Raw genomic sequence first — 20,439 nt, forward strand, 5'->3', positions numbered from 1 at the left:
GGTTTTCCCATTTGAGTTTCAATACGGTTTCCCCTTAGCTTTGATGCAAAATTACCCATGAGGCGTCACGCCGGTATTTCCTAGTTTTTAATACATTTTTAAGTGAGATTTGGCATTTTTGAAGCGAATTCTGAGATAGGGCGTTCTTCAACCAAATTCTGAGACAGGTTGTTTTTCGATAATATTCTGAAACAGGGTGTTCTTGAAAAGTTTTTTGAGATAGGGCGTTTTGGAACTGGCTGCCGAAATAGGTCCATCTTCCACTCAGCAGTCGAGTTGATATGATTGTAAAGTTATTAGGCGCGGTCCTATTTTCCGAAACGAAATTTCGATTTAATTTCAGATTTAAACTTTAGTAAATTGCAAAATTTTCGAATCTTACTCTGGAAACGGGGAAATGAAAACGTAAAAACTTTTTTAAATCATAAAACTGTATAAAACCATTTGAATCAAACTTCACAAAACTTCTATTCTCTTGCGAAGTTTGTGTTTTCTTACTGTATTTTTAATAGTTCCCGTGTTGAGAACCAATAGGGCATTCATGATCGGAAATTTAGTTTCGGGCTTATTTTTTTGCTGAAAACAACTTGTTCATAGCCTCTATTTGTTTCTGATACTTACTCGTATGTGTGTTCATTTGTCGTTAATTTTAACTTTTGTTTTGCTTTGGTTTTTATCATTTTTAATGTTTTTATCACTTCGCACCATTGATTTGTATGCGCCTTGTAGTATACAGTACTATATTTTCTTCAATGCAAGCAGAAACGCGAACAACAGAGAGCGGCAGCACACCAGGTGGTACTGGGAATATTTCAAGTGCCAACAATAGTGAATTAAGTAGTAAGCATGAGAACGAAAAGCCGAACAATGATGTATACGGTGGCATTTCACTGAATTTCAATGGCTTGGAGAATGGTTTGGAGAACGGTATGGAGTTTTTAAGCGTTGCGGCTGGCGTCACCGCAAAGGATAAACGTATTAAAGATGTGAAAAACCAAGCTGCAGCGAACAAGGAAAACAAAGACCTGTTTCCAAATTTTCCAAGTAAAATTCTAACAAAATTAGCATCGCATTAATTTTGGATAAAATATGTATATTTTCAAAAATTGCAGAGTTCTTTAGCATCGAAGACTTTTTAACACCATCAAATGGTTCCAGCATTATCAATTGCTCTCAACTCGTTCTACCCGACTGCCCGGAAATACAGCTTTCAAGCGATACAACCATAGCACAAATACTTGCGGCTCTACATGGCAAGGGCCATTCGCTATCAACCCCATGCATTACCCTAAACTTGGTTTGTCTAGTAATTGTAATTAGGGTATATTAAGTAAATTAAATTAATGTTTTTTCTTTCAGATACCAGCTAAGACAGTGGAGGAAAAGGAGGAATCTGGGATTAAAGCTGCTGATATCGAGCCACTTCCATCTCCGTTGCAACGCTTCTCTAGCCGAGGTGGCTTGTCACTGCTCGCACAATATTTGCCAACAGTTTACCCCGACAATACCGGTCGCAGAACACCTACTACTTTGCCGGAGAAAGAGAAGAGCCCACCAATGACCGACTGGGTTAAGCTGGAACCAAACGATGAAATATACGAAGATTTGGAAGATCCAATAACCGAACCAACATCTAAAAACACTGCAATCACTTCAGTTCCGCAGCATTCCCTTGCAGCTTTTGGGCTTTTCCTGCGCTTACCACCATATTCTGATGTACTGTTGCGTGACAAAGTGCGTGCACAGTGTCTACTACGACTAGTATTAGGAGTTACGGGCGACGGCGAAGGAAGTAAGTGAAAATATGAGAGCTATAAAAATTTTGAATTCTACATTTTGTGCTTTGCCCAATTGCCTTAGATGACATATATAGTTTGTCGGTTGCACCATCGCTTCCAACGTTACCCTTTGAGGTGTTCCGCCAATTGTTGGACAACTCACCTCTCACTACCGATGACGGTATGCTACTAAGGCGAATGGTCATTGAAGTTGGCGCGATGCATTTAGTATTGAACTGCTTGGGGGTGTTTACACACCAATCACAAAACTATCAAATTACCAGCCCACAAAACGAGGTTAGTTGTGTTTAGTGAAACTCTAAATGTACCCTTGACCAATATCTTTTAAAAATAGTGTATTAGGACGACAACAAGTAGTAATGCCGACGAAGCCTTGGGCACATCTGATGACAAGGGGCACATGTACTGGGCTAAAGGTACTGGGTTCGGCACAGGTTCAACGGCACAGTCGTGGAATGTGGAACAGGCATTGCTGCGGCAAAAGAGCGAAGAAGAACATGTAACAGTTCTATTGCAAGTACGTATCAATAGGCATATTATGTTTGGGATGCCCATATATTGCATGGCATGTGATTTCATTTATTCAACTGTTGATTTAAATTTGTTTGAGAAAAAGATATAAATACCACATTCATTTACCCTGTTAGGTGCTCTGTAGTTATATAAATCCTGGCGATAAAATACCTGCTGCTCTACAGTCCGACGAAATAATGGCATATCATGAAATAAGCGAAGTATTCGGTGAATTACCCGCATTATTTATGGTTTTCTTACAACAGTCGTGTCTCATTCCGGCATTAAGTTCCTATTTGCGAAATGATTCCGTATTGGATATAACCAGACACATTCCTTTATATCGCGCAATCTTACAGTTGCTAAGAGCGTTGTCGCTTTCTCCGGAATTAGTATCATTGCTGCAGCCATCAGCAAATAATAGCGAAACTTCACCTGCGATTGCCGAGCTGCTTTTGAATATGAAAACATGCGTAGATACATATGCAAAACGCTTGAAGTTTGTTTTAACATACCTCACATTTTCTAAAGGACACCGTTTTAAACAGTTCTCTCTTTCACAGGGTGAATAAAAAGTCCAATATAAAGGGGCAAACTCAGCAAGTGACCGTCAGTATTGATGACGGCGATGACGAGGGACTTGCGTTGCTTATACCCGATATTCAAGAGACTACGTGGTTGGTGCAAAAAACAACAAATGCCGATGCGTTAGCCAATAAACAGCGCATGGATCGTGAAGCTGGTGGAAGTAGTATTACAAATATTGAACGCACGCCCCAAAGTAAGTCAGTGGAGCAACGTTACTTGGAGGTTATGAAAAAACTTCAGTTCGACACTGCGGAAATGATTGTGGAAGCAGAAAATAATGGCTTCCGTTTCGTCATTTCACATCATTTTGAAAAGATGGTGCGTATGGCTGGTGATCGTTATCACCCATCACGGGTGAAGCGCTTGGCTCAAGAGGCGGTTACGCTCTCTACAAGCTTGCCGTTGTCATATAGTAGTTCCGTCTTTGTACGCTGTGATACCGATAGACTGGATATTATGAAAGTGAGTATGAAGAATTCTCATGAAACTATTGTACTTTACATAAAACTACCTAACCCGGCGCCAATCTAGGGATAGCATTGCATAATTAGGGAATGTTAGTGTCATATTTTAAAGAGTGAATTTTAGATTTCTGGATTGCAGCGCACATTAACCAAAATATTTAAAATAAAAGTCAAAAATACCTGTGTGTTTTTCATTATGCACTAAATCCTACTGTAAATATAATTTTTGGAAACGGCTGCTTTTCAGTTGCATCTACCGAGTAAATTTTACGTAGCACTTTTTCCCTTCGCCTACCGATTCTTCACTCTGAGTTTGATTCGTATCGAATTGTAAATAGGATTTCCAGAGATATTTTAACTCTAGTGACATCTTTCAGGCCAATGTTATTGTTCTAAATTGTATTGAAGATATATGGCTCATATCGATGATCCTCTGCAATAACAACACAATTCAAAAAATAAAAACTCTTACTACTGTTAAATGGCTCATGTCTCTAATCCTTCTGTCCATGTCCATGTCTAATCCTAACTACAATTCGAAAAATAAAAACTTCCTACTGTTAAGTGGCTCATGTCTCTAATCTGTCTCTAATCCTTCTGTCCATGTCCATGTCTAATCCTAACTACATACTGTAGTCATTCTTACTATTTACTTGAATAAAGGTTAGACATGAATTAGATAAGGATTAAAGATATGAGCCACTTAACAGTTGTAAGGGATCATATTTTTTGAATTTTGAACAGCTGTCGAGCCAATTTTAGAACCAAATATTTACTTTCACGTAACGAATACCTATTCTGAATTGAACGAAATCGGGCTTTTAACCCTTATGTGAACACCATGTTCTGGCCAGACCAATTTTGACATTGAGCTAATTTTTCCAGTACAAAGAATTAAACTACAGCCATGATTTTCCTGGTTTGCCTCAATGAACTATTTTTAATGTGTTAGTGAAAAAGAAAAATTAATTAAATTATGTAAAACTGTGGTATAAGACATTTTAAATTTACAATGTGGATGTTGTACACCATGCCCTCGCCACGGCACGTCAGGAGGCATCTTTACGAACTGACAGACGAAGTCCAGAGGTATATTAAACAACCTCTGGACCCGTCAACCTACCGACAGGCCCTGAACGGCATTCACAGGGAATCAGTCTCAAGTTATGTAGACTCCCGCCCTGTGAATGCCGTTCTAGGCACACAACCACCGGACGTGGACGGGACAGAACTTTGTCTGCCTCGGGAGACCCGCACTACAATAGCCCAACTTCGCTCTGGCTATTGCAGCAGGCTCAACAGCTACCTGAGCAGAATCAACGAGGATGTGCCCAACCAATGCCCGGCATGTGGAGAGTCGCCACATGATTCTCGGCACCTCTTCACATGCCCTGAGAATCCCACTCAGCTAACGCCCCTGTCCCTATGGACAGCCCCTCTGGAAGTAGCACACTTCCTGGGCCTCCACCTAGCTGAAATAGACGACAACGTTGATGGATGAACCGCCCCGAACGGGGCTTAGTAGCCGCTACAACAACAACAACAACTAGACCCATATGACCATTTTGTGCCCCTTAGTTACCCTGAGCCAGGGCCGGCCGCAGGATTTTTCTTTGGGGGGGATTATGTAAAGCCATTTGTAACAACCAAGAATATAATTTTTTATTTAGAGTATTCAGAATATTGTATTTAATTGTGGATATAATTTAGCAAGTCACATGGAATTCACCGAGGTATAGATAAAAATTCTTTTAATACTGAGTCAACATTAACATGCAGATTGCGATAAATATTGAGAAAAGCTGGCCCATTGTGTGCCCGTTCACTGCCCATGCCTGCACATTGGCCTGCGCCTTAGTTGTATGTAGAAAGTTTTTTGTTAAGCTACAAAGAAAGTCTCCCCCAGAAAGTCATAAAAACGTGACCTGCGAAAAATGGTTAAAATCGGATTACGGAAAGACGTGCGCAAAGTTCAGCAAATTCATGGAATTTTTAACAAAGCGTTGGAGTCCATCAAGTGCCATTCCCACTGACTTATAAGCAAAATACTGACCGCTTTGTGAAAAATTCCATGAATTTGCTGATTACGAATCCGTCAGCATAAAGCAATAAAATATTTTAAAAGCTTCAGCTAAGAAACAAAGCTCTAGCTAAGAAACAAAAGGTGATAGAACCTTCCTGGCTTAAATTAAACCTAGATGTCTCGACTGCTATCTCTGAAAAGAGATCTTAAATATTTGAGATCTTGAAATATTTTTTAACATTATTATCTTAAATTAAATGATGCCAAATTTGTATGCATATTTCGCTCCACAGGGGTTTAAATTTTTGTCAGTATTGGCTACTTTTCTCTTGTTTTTGTTTTCTTGTTCATATTTTTTTGTATAAGTATTGCTCATTATCTAACTAAAATCATATAAATCCAAATTTCAAACTACAACAAGTAAAAACAAAACCGACTTCAAATCTCATATAAAAATTTAGGAGTGCCGTTAATTTTTTCATGATCCAATGATCGGATCTAAACCAAATTAGTATGGGACCACCTCTGAGACACAACCTTTCCGAGGCAACCTCCTCCTTTTTTGAAGTCGGTTAAAAATTCAACAAACTTTTCATCACAATTCCAAAGCTTTTAATTTGAATTTCTAGAAAAAAAATTCGTATGCAGTTTTATAGCTTATCAAATTTTAATTTAATAAGGTGCAATTTTGAAATTGCTAATAATAACTCCCATTTATTTTTTTCTAGCTGACAGTGTTATAAATAAAAATAAATAAAAATATTATTTTTTTATGGAAGAAAAATTATAAAAAATCAACGGGATTCTTTAACAATTCAAACTTGCCCTACACCTTATTATACTATTATTAATAAAACCCTTTGAATTCTGTATGCATATACATGCATATAGTTACCTAAAAGTGAAAGTTTTTTTTTGAAATTGTTCAAGGCAGAGAAAAAATCGATGCATAAAACACTAAATTTTGTAAAAAAATGGACTCGACACATTTGCAGCTTTAGGTAGCGATATGTTTTCTTATGGAACTCTTCAATTTATATCATCAATGTTGCCTATTTCAATAAAAGCAAGTTTAAAACTTTAATTCTAAAAATATTTCATTAAATTTTAAGGTTCTGATTACTGGACCAGCAGACACTCCATATGCGAATGGATGCTTTGAGTTTGATGTTTTCTTTCCGCCTGATTATCCAAATCTCCCGATGATGATAAATTTGGAAACAACCGGTCGGCATTCGGTGCGCTTCAATCCTAATTTATATAACGATGGCAAGGTCTGCTTATCTGTGCTAAACACATGGCATGGTCGACCTGAAGAGAAATGGAACGCACAGACTTCAAGTTTTTTGCAAGTTTTGGTGTCCATTCAGTCTTTAATTCTAGTGCCAGAACCATACTTTAACGAGCCTGGATTCGAGCGTAGTCGTGGCACACCCAGTGGAACCCACTCATCTCGCGAATACAATAGTAACATTTATCAAGCTTGCGTACGATGGGCAATGTTGGAGCAGATACGTAATCCCAGCCCTTGCTTTAGAGATGTTAGTAAAAATATATATTGTGTATTTTATACCCAAGGTTGTTAAATTTGTATACTCCAAAAATTTTCAGGTAATTCATACCCATTTTTGGCTCAAACGAGATGAAATATGTTCGCAAATCGAAAATTGGATCGAAGAGCTAAGCAAACCGCAATACAGTGAGCGAAATAGTCGTACTATATCTTTTAATTCGATGGTTTTGCGCCGCCAATATCGTCATTTACGTGAAGAGCTTGCAAAATTGAAAGTGCCCGAGGGTTTAAAAGATCTCGACTCACCTTTCAACCCGAATATTAATCTACCTGCAATGACTGAGTCTACCAATGCCACTAACGCAACTAACACCTTGACGACGACTGCGATGGCTGTAGCAACGACAGCAGATGGTAACACTGACAAGAATGGTAATGGGAACGACAACTCGAGTGAAATTGAAAATAAGAATGTAAATATGAACAGTGACAGCAATACAGTTGCCACACAAATGACAGTACCAACACTTTCAAGCACAGAAGTGGGCATTGATGAGCAGCAAAATATTTCGAATAAAATGTCAATGAAAACTCCCGAATCTATGTCTTCAACTGCATCTAACGCACCTACGACAACATATATTCGGAAAAGCGTACCGGTTTCCATGTTGGTTGAAGTTAGTAATGAATTTGATGATATGAGCGATGCAACAATCATGATGCCACCGCAGCCGCCAGTCCCAGCTCCGGTAACCGCCAAAGTTACTACTGTTGAGGTGGCGACCACACAGTCTGGGGTGGACGATGACGAGATGCAGATTGACTCAAACGAATACAACTACAATACTGATCTGGTGCAATCGCTTTTTTTCGATGATGATTCGCAGTTTGAAAATTCCAAATAGGGTGATATTAATGAAGACTCGATGAATACATGGCAGATGTTAAATCGCGAATGAAAGCTCAGTGTATGTGCTTTATTTCAAATCAATTTTAAGTACGTGTGTGTTATCCAATTATTTCCAATATTATTAATTTTATTGAATCATTTTTTATAAAATCAAAATAGAAGTCTTTTGTTAATATACAATTGTGGGATTTTCTCAATTTGTTGCTAACAAATGAATTGTGTCTTTTACTTCAAATAAACTGTATTCAAATTTTATTGAAACGCAAAGGAAGGTTTAATTTGTTGGGCAATCGGATACTTTTAGAACTCGATCGCCTGAGTTGCTTCAGAACAAGGACGTGCTGTCAAAAGTTCTAAGACAAGACCATATGCTAGTCTGAAAATATTTTATAACAGTCAGTTATATAACAATATGCAGAGCTGGGTAAATGCAATTACATTACAATTACAATTACATTACAATTACAATTACATTCCTCCGTAATTGTAATTAGGATTCAATTCCTTCAGTTCACAGCAAAGGAATCGATTACTTTTTCAATTCCTTGAAGTAATTTCAAATGGAATGTTTTTTTCTTAAATTCCATTACAAGGAATTTCATATTGTGATTGGAATAAATTACGTCCTAGTAATGTAATTTTTTTTTTCAATTCCTTTGAAAGGAATTGAAAATGCAATTCTTTTGAAAGGAAATGAAAATGTAATTGATTTTTTTCGAATTCCATTCCTCAAAGTAATTTAAAAAGTAATCGAAAAATTTATAAAAAAAAATTACTGTTGAATTGCAATAGCTTTGTTAAATTTCTTGGTTGCTAACTGCCTTGAATATATAACTTATACCTAAGTAGTATTACTAATTGGACTTTAAGAAAACTGAATAACTTAAACTGTAGCTTTTCAGTTTATAGGGTAACGGTTAAATTTTCCAGATCCTACCGCGAACGCGCTTCGCGGCAGATGGGGCATAACCCGCCCGGACTGTTGCTGCCTTGGGCACTGCTGTTCTCTTGGACTAATCCCTGCGTATCTATAAAAATGTACTGACTTAATTGTGTATATTATGGCACCCTTAATTCTACCCAAAATGGCGTGCCTTCTGGGGCCTTTGAAGTACTCTTACTGGTATCCTGCGTTACAAATGAGGATAGAGTCCGCTTGAAATACGAGCCCTGTCGGACTGGATATCCTGCCTCCTAAGAGTTTTGTAAACAAATTGCATTGCTATGGCTAAATTTTGATGATAACACTGTAACGACGCTAAAATTACATAAAAAACGCCGAGACACGTAAAATTAATTTTAAGTAGTATGTTACGGATCTGTATTAGATAAGGTCATTTAGTCAAGTTATTTTCATTTTAAAAATAAATAAAAATGCTAGAATTAAACAATCATGATTTAAAATATCCCGAGTGACCAACAAAAATTTAAAATATATTGTACATTTCCACTGAAAGGTTGTAATTGTCTTGTACAAACGTCCGCAAAGGTTGCAGTTGAACAGGCAATTAGGGTGGTTTTTGCCCTGGTTTTTGAAGAGCTTGTGCGCTGTTGTTGCAGTAAAGGGTATGTTTTTGATTTGTTAATCTACTTAAGGCAGAAAAACCGGGAAGACTTATTAAAACGGGTCATTTGTATTTTATGTTGTAATTGTATGTGAAATTTTTAAAAATTTCTTTATATAATTCTCTTCTCACGGAGAAAATTTAAAATTTTCTAATGCAAATCTTAACTAAAGATACTTAAAAAGATATAAAATATTCTTTATTTTATCAATTTAACTGAGATAAAATTTTCAAATAGGCAACCCTCCTCAAAAGTATTTTTGAGTCTTCTTTTTTAATCCTCTTTAATTTGATACCTAGATTGATTAAGTTGAGTTAAATTTTCAAACAGGTGGCAACCCTCCTCCAACATATTTTCGGCAGTAAGCCTTTTGAAAACTCTTTAGTTTGACACCCACATTGCAATATTTCATTTACTCTATCAATTTAACTAAGTTACAATTTCCAAATAGGTGGCAGCCCCCTCAAAAAAATTTCCAACGGTTATTTAGTTAAATTTTCAAACAGATGGCAACCCTCAAACATATTTTCGCCAGTAAACCCTCTTAAAACTCTTAAGTGAGACACCCACATGGCAATATTTAATTTATTTTATCAATTTGACTGAGTTAAAATTTTCAAATGGGTGGCAACCCTCATAAAAAATACTTCCAACAGTTATCTTTCTTAAACCTCTTTAACTTGATACCCATATTGTAATAATTCATTAATTTTATCAATATAATTGGGCTTAAAAATTTTAAAATGGGATGCAACCCTCCAAACTTTTGCGATATAATTGGTTCTGGTATTATACGGAATAATATAAGAAAAAATTATTCAAATCGGTTCAGCCGTTCTCGAGTTTTGATGACCGTGACATACGAACACAACAATTTTATATATATGTACACTAGCTGTACCCTGCCACGCTTTGCTGTGCTGTTTCCTGTTACATGGATGATAAGTGATTAACAAAACAAAGTATACGTTTCATACAAGTTTGATTTTGTAATAAGTACTTGTGTGCACACAATATTTGTCGTTTTTCCATTCTCTGCATAGAAATTAAGGATATCTGGTTTGCCGACACGAGAACATTCAACATCCCGCCGCATGCCAGTCGTAATTCCTATAATTAATTTTCTTAATAAAGAAACACTCTTTCGTCCGTTCTCCTTTCGATGTTTCTAAGTTTCAAATTTGTCAGGCAATAAAATTCGTCTTAATCTCTCATTGACTGGCAGCTTTCCGTTCCCAATGTCCAGTAATTGTCGCGAAATACGTCGGCTGCAGTGTATATATATATATTTTTTTTTTCTTTTCGATGCAGAAAATTTTGAAAATAATGTCGCTTACGTTACTTTGGCGGTTAGGACTCGATATGTACGTAAGGTATATTAACAGCCTTATTCTGTATCCCGAACGATAGGCAACACGAACGATTCGTCTGCAGAGGAATGCTTCAAAAATTACTCCGGCGGCATCATTTTAGCCGGTTTAAACGCAACCAAGACCATTGTAACGTAATGTATGAAAAGCAAGACGAAGACGACCGATAGAGTTTAAAATCGCAATCTGAGAGATTGTCGTCTGCAGATGAATCGTTCGTTTTGCCTATCGTTCGTGATACAGAATAAGGCCCTAAAATATCATTTCTACAGAGCACATTTAAAATTCATTGGGCGCGCTTCTAAGGCGTAGGTGTTGCTAAACTGTTGACTGTTTGTTTCAGAAACGCACAGTTGAGTAGTTCCACTCAGCTCAACGGTTGGCAACTTTACGCCATTTTTTCCATCATAAAATTATTTCGCTACATGAAGTCAACAATTTATGTAAGTCAGAAATGATGTTTCCCTTCCGTCAGTTTTCATAGAAAATTCAAATAAAAATATAATTTGCCTGTAAATTGCTGGCGAAACTGGCTGTAAATAAAATAAAATGCACGTACAAATACATATATTAAAAATAAAATAAGGAAAACTCCATTATAAATCCTGTGCTATCCATATTTTTGGCTTAATATTGTTTTTTTTATTTTTGTGCTGTTTTATTTAATTTTGCTTGTTTACAAATATTTTGGCAGTTAATGTATCATCCCGTTTCTATGACGCAACTGTTGTACTCAACAGTTGACAGCATTTCAGCAACAGTTGAGGTTCACAGTTGCGTCTTAGAAACGCGCCCATTGTAAACAAATTATTTTATACATACACTTGCGATCAGCTGATTAAGTCATCAACATTTTAATCGATTTTGGCTGTTTCTCTTTCGTTTATTTAATTTTTATTATTTTTCCATAAAAAGCAAGCTCATTAACAAACAAAATATAAATCCAAAAAAAAATTGTGCAAAAATTATAAACAATTTGCAAATTTTCAGCTAGATTTTCAACTTTTTATTCAGATTTTTTAGAATTTTTTTTTGAGCATGAAGTTTGATAGCCCATTAAATTTTAGGGCAATAATATGCAAGTTTAAAGGGGCTAAATAATCGCGTTGATTTTTAATAATTTTTTTTCTTGTAGACATTTGGTTAGGGGCTCGGTTGTCGAAAATGCTAAATTACGTTCAGCTATTTAAGAAGGAGCATAGCAATAGGTCCATGCAATATCAAAAAATTGTTACGAATTGTTACTAATACTTGCAAGTTTTATTGGAAATGCATTCAATAATCCAAAATATTTGCAAGAGGGAGCGAATTCGAGAGCGTAACAACCCGAGTAAGCTCCAAATTCTTGCAAGTAAAAATTTTACTTGCAGGAATTTGCAGGAGACAAAAAGTAAGGTTATGTTTCAAATTCAAACGGAAACAAACTGTTTAAGAGGATGATTTGATGAAACATAATTAGTGAAATGAAAATATGGATGAAAAATTTAAATCTATTGTATATTTTTTTTTATTTTTATGACGATCGAAACTATTCCAAATTAAAAAGGAAATTGCGCACCAAAACTTAACCGTCAGAAAATGTCAAAATGGCTTAAGTTGTAAGTTTTTACTAGTTTTCCGTTCAATAACTTTTTCTGAGAATGTTCTCTTGCTCTCAATTTTACTCTCTATTTTTTTTTCTTCTTTTTGGCTTTTTATGTGCAATTGCAAACATCACAGCAAGCCTCGTAACCTTAAGTGTTTGCACAACCAGCCTTTTAACACGGGATCCTTAGGCCAAGAATCAAAAAAAAAAAAATCTCTTGAAGCAGCTGCAGCAAAACACAAAGATTGTAAAGATTTTTTAATAAACTAATTCAAAATCAGTCCTACTTATTAGATTTAGTAACAAATAAAAATTACTGGGAAGTTAAAAAACGTAATTTTTTACACAATAATCGTCCAAACGTCAACAGGATACAAAAAACCTCCAAATGACGTTAAAAACGTCAACCTGGCAACGCTGCTCGCAATATACTGTTACGATTATCCTTGAAACCTTGAGGGATTACCCAAATATACTCGGGCTCGTATCGCTGGATTGTTAAATAAATGCTAACGATGACCGAATTGTAGTACAATTAACTTTATTGTACAGCAAACAATTTACAATACTTGCTAATACGGTAAAAACACTTTACAATACTTGTTAAAGCAATAACAACGCTTTACTACTTGTTAACACAATTAAACTTATAGCTTGCTTATTCGCAACTCAATTCTCCGCTCACTTCACTTGTAGCTTGCTGACTTGTAATTCGTTACTAACTCAACTCCGCGGTGGCGACGCCCTTATATACCTGCGCTGGTACTTATGGCAACTCTAGAACATTCTGAAGTTTATCGCTCATTCTCTTTCTCTCGCTGTTCGCAGTGTTCATCCAACTTGACGTTTCTCTTTGTGGAACATTCTATGTCATTCTTCGAACATTCTGCCTATTTCTCGTTGTTCGCTTTGTGTTGCCGCAGTATTCGCCACAATACGTAGTAGACTATGGCGGTGACAAACCAAATTGTTTACGATTAAAAGTTAACTGGTTTATAATGCTAGGGAATGGTGTCAACAATTTTAAGTTTTCATTAAGTATTTTTTAAACAGCTTACATGCGACAGTTTTTTGTTTTCGTTACTCTTTTATCATTTTGTTATTTGTTTCAGTAGTTTTACCCGACTTCAAAAAAAGGGAAGGTTATCAATTCGTCGGAATATTTTTTTTATGTATGTTACCGCATAACTTTGGACCACGTCAACCGATTTCCAGGTGACCCAATACTAATTTGGTTTAGATCCGATCATTGGATCATGAAAAAATTAACGGAACTATATTAAATTTTTATATGAGAATTGAAGTGGATTGTGTTTTTTGCTTACAAATTACTTGTTTATTAATTTTTTACATTAAGTTATTTCGTTGATAATATGATCACTTCGTTTGATAAGATGTTGTTAATTCTATATTTATTTAAACTGTTCGGATTTTGGATAAGTGGAAAGATTAAAAAAAATCCACCAGTTATGTAATATTTAATTTATTTTCAATTTTTTCAGTCTTTACTTTTAGATAGATAATAATCCTATTAAAAATATTTCCAAATCAAGATTTTTCAAATACCTTTCGTTTGGCACCCATATTGTACCTCAAACATATTTTCGATTGTAAGTCTTCTTAAAACTCTTTAGTTTGATACCCACATTGTAAGATTTTTTTTTATTTAATCAATCCAATGCTTAATAATATACATATGTACGCACACATGTATTTATTAGAAACTGTCATAAGCATTTCCCGCCAAATTAACTATCTTTTAACTTCCCCTCCAAACAGTTTTACTGCTTTTAGGTTGAACTCAGTTCTATTGAAACGAGCTTGGATACTTATTTTCCCGTATTCAACCAGGAACGACCGTCAGCCATCACACATCGTCCGTATCCGCTTTATATTTGTACATATCGATAAATAAATAATAATATATCAAACATATTCTACAAAGGACTAATTTTTCGTTGGTTTATTTATTTTATTGCTTTATATTGAAAATACATTGGTGCAACATACTAATCTTTCGAGTTCAAATTTTCAAAAAGGTGGGAACTCTCCTCAAAAATATTTTAATAAGTCATTTATTTTATCAATTATGCAAATTGAGTTTTCAAACAGGTGGCAACCCTCCTCAAATATATTTTCGGCCGTAAACCTTAATAAGAATCCAAAGCTTGTTTACAAAAATGCAATATTTAATTTATTTTATTAATTTAACTGAGTTCAAATTTTCAAACAGGTGGCAAACCTCCACAAAAATATTTCCTACAGTAATCTTTCTATTGTAATATGCCATTTAATTTATCAATTAAATTGAGTTAGATTCTCACCCAGGTGGTAACCCTGTCGCTTCTACTCTCACTTTCAGAAGGCATTGATTTAAAGTAGGCATGTCATTGGCGGTAACGCCTTGCTATTTTACCATTCAGAAGCGGAAGTGAAAGGTCTTGCTGTATTGATGCACCGAGAAACGAATGAAGAATTGCATGCGCTCTCGTTTACTTAGAAACGAACGCATAAAGGCTTCGATTTTGTGGGCTGAGGAGCGACCGAAGAATACCTTGCTGTTTCCATTACTGATATTACTGACTAGCAAATGCCCGCTTGCTTCGTGGCGCCTAATAAGATCTTTTGCGTTGGCCAATTCAAAAATAGCTTTAAAAGCAAAAGCAGTCTGTAAAGTAAACATTTTTAGTTTAAATTGAAACGACTAAAAAACGGAATCCTCTTCACACATATGCCAAGAATAGTAGCGCTGTGATTCCATATGGAATACTAATCCCTTTCGATGTAATGCGTTTTACCTGTGGTCTTGTTTGCACCTATGAGATCTCTGCCAAGCGTGCGTAATATTCTTCTATGATCCTGCAACTTCAGCATTGATCCGGTGTACCATGTAAGCCAATAAAAATCCTTATACGGAAACTTAAGAGCACAGATGTGCGTTTTCAATTTTAGGAAGGCCAAGAAATTTCGCTGCCCCACAGGATGAAAAGTTTTCACGTAAATTGGCTAAATGAGTCGTGCGATCTCATGAATATCGTTTAAATGAAGCCATTGATATACCTACCGTATTCCTTCTTGGACAGATGTCGTCGAATCTTTCCTTGTCAATTCGCCACTTTTGCAATTCGTCTTAATATTTAGGAATTGGCTTCTTTGAGTCTTACTGCTGTAATAACGGTCGCCTCGAGCAACTTCGTCTATGGCAGGTAGATGCAAGATCACGCTTACACAGTGTTATGCAGCGTTTTTGCTGCATTTAAAATGCAACATTTAGCACTTTCGAACATATGTTTTCGAAGAGCGTTCATGCTATCGCATTTAGCAAATGTACATTTACGCGAGTTCGAAATCGTATGTTTTTGACAAACAGCCGTGTTCCAGTCGCTTATTCAGATCCGTATCCATTACGATAAATTCTCACGGAAAAGATAATGTGCAAAAACCCCTACTGAAAAGGAAAAATAAATTCTAAACCGAAAATTCAATACAAAAACCTGAATTGTTTTAACCATAACCGAACATTTGTTTGTGTATATATTCATTTGTCGGTGCTGCCAATTATATTTTCCACACCTAATTAGGAAACAAAACAAACAGAGTTGATCTCAAATTAATCCAGATTTCTATCAGCATCATATCGATGTTGAATTTGCGTAACTTTTCTTTATCCAAATAATGTAAAATAATAAATGAAATCTCGATCGGCGATCACTGAAACGCAGCTAGCGGTTGTATACTCGAAAAAGCAATGTTGCCACTTTTTCTCATTAAACCATGTTCGAATCGTGGAAATTTTGGAAGATCACAGGGATGCTTTTAGCATTTAGATTCTAAATGCAAATATTGAGTTGCATTTAGTTGCATTTAGATGACGAATTTTGTATGGATAAATGTACATTTAGAGTAGCATTTAGAGCTAAATGCGCTAAATGTACATTTACGCGTAAGCAAAAACAGCCCATTATGGTCTTTATATGCATACTTAATCGCATCCTTGATTTAGCCATCTGAAAAGTAAATTCGCCTAAGATAAACAAACCCCGTGGGGGTTTCTATATGTTTCGGGTGCAGCGTCATCCATTGGGTCCCTTTTATGCAAAACCTTTGCTTGTCATGAAATGTATACGAATTATGAAATCCAATCAGATTTTATTAAAAATACGGATTTTCTAAATACTTAAACTCCAGCGGGTCCATTTGTAGCAAAGGAATTTTTCATAATACAGGTAGTCACGCTGCGAATTTGAACGAAATCTGTTAATAAATACGACTTTTATAAGTAACTCTGCTCCAGCGCTACCAGCGTGTTTTTCAAGTAGCTTATAATAGGACCTCCGACAATTTGACTGGGCTCTATTGAGTGGTTTTTGAGTTTAGTCCGGAAAACGGAAATGGCTATCATTTTATGTATGTAATATTCCTTATCCTGAGTTTCGCCTGAAAAAAAATTCACGCGAAAATTTCGATTCCCCCAATAGTAAGACATGGAAACCAAAAGCGAAAAGTGAACCGGTTCAGGAAGATGAAACTCATGATAAGGCTGAATATGTTTCGAATGAAAAAAGAATCATTATGAAAGTAATAAGCGTTTCGTATGTGTATTAACAAAATAGATTCATAAATACGGCTTTTATAAAGACTAGGTAAGAGACTATACCTTTTGAATTTGGAAGAAATCGGTTCATAAATACGACTTTTATAAATAACTCGACTCCCGCGCCACCTACCGAGTTTTATGGTAGCCTATAATAGGACCATATATGCAAGGTATAATCTCTGAAAATTTTACCGAAATCTATGCGGTAGTTTTTGCGTTAACTCCGAACAACGAAAACGGCTATTATTTTATATATATAGATAAACTGAGAAGCAGCAGAACAAATTGCGTTTGAGAGCCAGTGTTGCCAACTTTTGCTTTTCAGAAAGCACCAAAAACTTGGAAAAAAAGGCGTTTTACTAAACTAGGAGCACCAAAACTTTTATATCAAAATATGCTTTTTTCGTAACAGTTTGTATTTAACAAAAGCAAAAAATTAACAATATTTACAAGAATACGTACATAAATCAATACACAAAACGTTTTCGATCATAACGATTGAATAGCCTCTACACATGCTATGATGACTCATGCTTACGACGTAATACCGAAGTACTATTAAAACTAGTATATCTCGAGAAAGAAAAATCGAATCGCAACAAACGAAAATAATGCCCGAAGTAGAAATGAGCATAAAATTTGATGTTTTCATTATATAACCTCAAATATCGCAAAAAACCGTGATTTTGGCAACCTGGGGGTAGGATATCTAAAAATTCTAGTACTAGAGCAATTGTACGGCCAGATTTGGATTCAGCATCAAGAAATGATGTGTTTTACTCAGGTGGTAAAAAAAAAATCAAAATTTGTACAAACAATTAGATTAAAGAAATACCTAACTTACCTGCGTACTAGCATTTTCAACGCGAATAGAATTCAACGAGGTGGGTTTGCGACTTCAGCTTTTTATCAATCATAATTGTATTTTATCGCAGACGATTTAACGATGAGCTGTATGAGCTTTACAACGATATAGACATAGTGCAGCGAATTAAAATTCAGCGGCTCCGCTGGCTTGGCCATGTCGTTCGAATGGACAGAAACGCTCCTGCTCTGAAAATATTCAACGCGGGCCGCGATGCTGGTAACAGAGGAAGAGGAAGGCCTCCTCTGCGTTGGAAAGACCAGGTGGAGAAGGACTTGGCTCCACTTGGCATTTCCAATTGGCGTCAGTTAGCACAGAAGAGAAATGACTGGCGCGCTGGTTTGGACTCGGCCAAAATCGCTTAGGCGGTTACAGCGCCAATTAAGAAGAAGAAGAATTGTATTTTAGTGCATTTAAATTGGAATATTCTTGTAAATTCCGCATCTTCAGTTTATAATATTTCAAATTATTTCAGGCTTTAACTATCTCGGAGTAATATTAGTTCAAAAAAAGCACTAAAAAAGGCACTAGGCACTAAGTAATTTTTTTTGGCGTTTTAATTTTCGAAAAGCACTAAATCTAGTGCTTAAAGCACCAAGTTGGCAACTATGTTGAGAGCAACGAACGGCGATATTGGTATACATCAGCAGTGTTGCCAGGTCTTCGGCATGAGAAAACGCCCCTCTTGGTCTGAAAAAACGTAATTTTCTACCCAAAAACGTCAGCTAGATTTTCAACTTTTTATTCAGATTTTTAGGAATTTTTTTGAGTATGCTATCCAGCCCATTAAATTCCGGGGTAATAATGTGGAAGTTTTAAGTTGCTAAGGAATCGCGCTCATTTTTAATACATTTTTGTTCTTGTAGACATTTGGTTAGGTGGTCGGTTGTCGATAATGCTAAATTACGATCTGCTAAGAAGGAACATAGCAATATTTCTGCCGTTTTTGATTCATTACACTTTCACGGAAGTCTTAAAATGTCACCTACTTTTTTCTGACTCTTTATGCTGCTACAGCTTTTGCAAACATTGCAATAAGCCTCGTAACCTCAAATGTTTACAAAACCAGCCTTTAAACGCGGGATCCTTAGTCCAAGAATCGTACGCTTGGTTTACATCATATTTAAGTCATCTGTGTCCAAAGAATAAATATCTTTTGAAGAAGCTGCTGCGAAAAACAAAGCTTGTAAAATTTATTAAGAAAATAATTCAAAACCAGTTCTACTTACAAGATTTAATAACAGAGAAAAATTACTGGGAAGTTAAAAAACGTCATTTTTACACAAAAAACGTCCGAACGTCAACACGATACAAAAAACGTCCAAATGACGTTAAAAATGTCAACCTGGCAACGCTGTACATCAGGCATGGGCAGAGAACGAGCACCCGCTCAAAGAGCGTAAACCTCGTATGTACGCAGCGTTGACAGGTTGACGTTTTTAACGTCATTTGGACGTTTTTTGTATCCTGTTGACGTTTGGACGTTTTTTGTGTAAAAAATGACGTTTTTTAACTTCCCAGTAATTTTTATCTGTGACTAAATCTTGTACTAAGTAGAACTGATTTTGAATTATTTTCTTAATAAAACTTTACAAGCTTTGTGTTTTGCAGCAGCTGCTTCAAAAGATATTTATTCTTTGGACACAGATGACTTAAATATGATGCATACCAATCGTACGCGCATTTTTTTTTTTTTTGATTCTTGGACTAAGGACCTCGTGCTCAAAGGCTGGTTGTGTAAATACTTGAAGTTACGAGGCTTATTGTAATATTTGCTATTGCACACTAACAGGTCTATTCTGCGCTGGTAACATAAATTTTGTAACCGGTAATTAAAGTGTCTGTCAATTTTTAAACCTTTTTCGCATTCTGTGCGCTCTTGTAACCGGTAAATTTGGTGAGCTGGTAACAAAATAGAATTTGCACAAATCTCCATAGCTGAACTGCTGAATATTTTCACTGCATTACCAACGTACCTAGAATCGCGGTGACAAGAAGTGGTAACATTTTTTGGTAATACAATTTTCCGGTCACAAAATCTTCGGTAACGTGCAGAATAGACCTGTAAAAGCCAAATCAGGAAGAGCTGATCTCTTGCAACACGCACGCTCGCAAAAGCATTAAAAAAGCTGTAGCAGCATAAAGAATCAGAAAAAAGTATACGACTTTTTTAAGACTTCATTGAAAATGTAAAGAACACAAACAAGGGTGAAATATTGCTATGCTCCTTCTTAGCAGAACGTAATTTACTTAGAGTTTACACCGGCCAATACTGATCAAAATGGTGATGACTTAATCAGGAGATGATTTTTATATTAACGATCTCAAACCAGTTTACAAAGAATTTTAAATGTCCTCTGTCAAAATGACAATTTTTTTGGACATTCATTTGAATAAGACGTTTTTGGGTCGGAAATGACGTTTTTTCAGACCAAGAGGGACGTTTTCTCATGCCGAAGACCTGGCAACACTGTATGTACGTATACAAGCAAGAGCGTAACGATGAGAACGCGACGGCATGCAAAATTAATTAGGTACACTAACACATTCTCACTATTAGCTAACGCTTGTTTGGGGTAGTGACCACCTCTGGTATACACATGATTCAATAATACAAGGTTAGATAATTATTGACAGCTGCGGTTT

At 36.0% G+C, this 20,439-nt stretch overlaps 1 protein-coding gene across 4 annotated transcripts in view; it reads left to right on the top strand.

The window, feature by feature from the left end:
* Positions 1-8,026, top strand: part of LOC118738076 (baculoviral IAP repeat-containing protein 6) — a 145,000-nt gene extending 136,974 nt beyond the window's left edge. For 3 of the 4 annotated variants that reach the window (XM_036468989.1, XM_036468991.1, XM_036468992.1), the window contains 9 exons: positions 730-1,044; positions 1,113-1,297; positions 1,360-1,792; positions 1,861-2,075; positions 2,134-2,316; positions 2,447-2,811; positions 2,876-3,362; positions 6,500-6,928; positions 6,999-8,026. In XM_036468989.1, coding sequence (XP_036324882.1) covers positions 730-1,044; positions 1,113-1,297; positions 1,360-1,792; positions 1,861-2,075; positions 2,134-2,316; positions 2,447-2,811; positions 2,876-3,362; positions 6,500-6,928; positions 6,999-7,805 — 3,419 coding nt within the window. In that variant the 3' untranslated portion in view covers positions 7,806-8,026. The remainder of the gene's footprint in view (positions 1-729; positions 1,045-1,112; positions 1,298-1,359; positions 1,793-1,860; positions 2,076-2,133; positions 2,317-2,446; positions 2,812-2,875; positions 3,363-6,499; positions 6,929-6,998) is intronic. The other variant, XM_036468990.1, reaches the window with a different exon arrangement.
* The last annotated feature ends 12,413 nt before the right edge of the window (positions 8,027-20,439 follow it).

This window comes from Rhagoletis pomonella, unplaced genomic scaffold (genome assembly GCF_013731165.1).
Source record: "Rhagoletis pomonella isolate Grant_MI unplaced genomic scaffold, Rhpom_1.0 Rhpom_scaffold_00004, whole genome shotgun sequence".
Lineage (NCBI taxonomy): Eukaryota > Metazoa > Arthropoda > Insecta > Diptera > Tephritidae > Rhagoletis > Rhagoletis pomonella.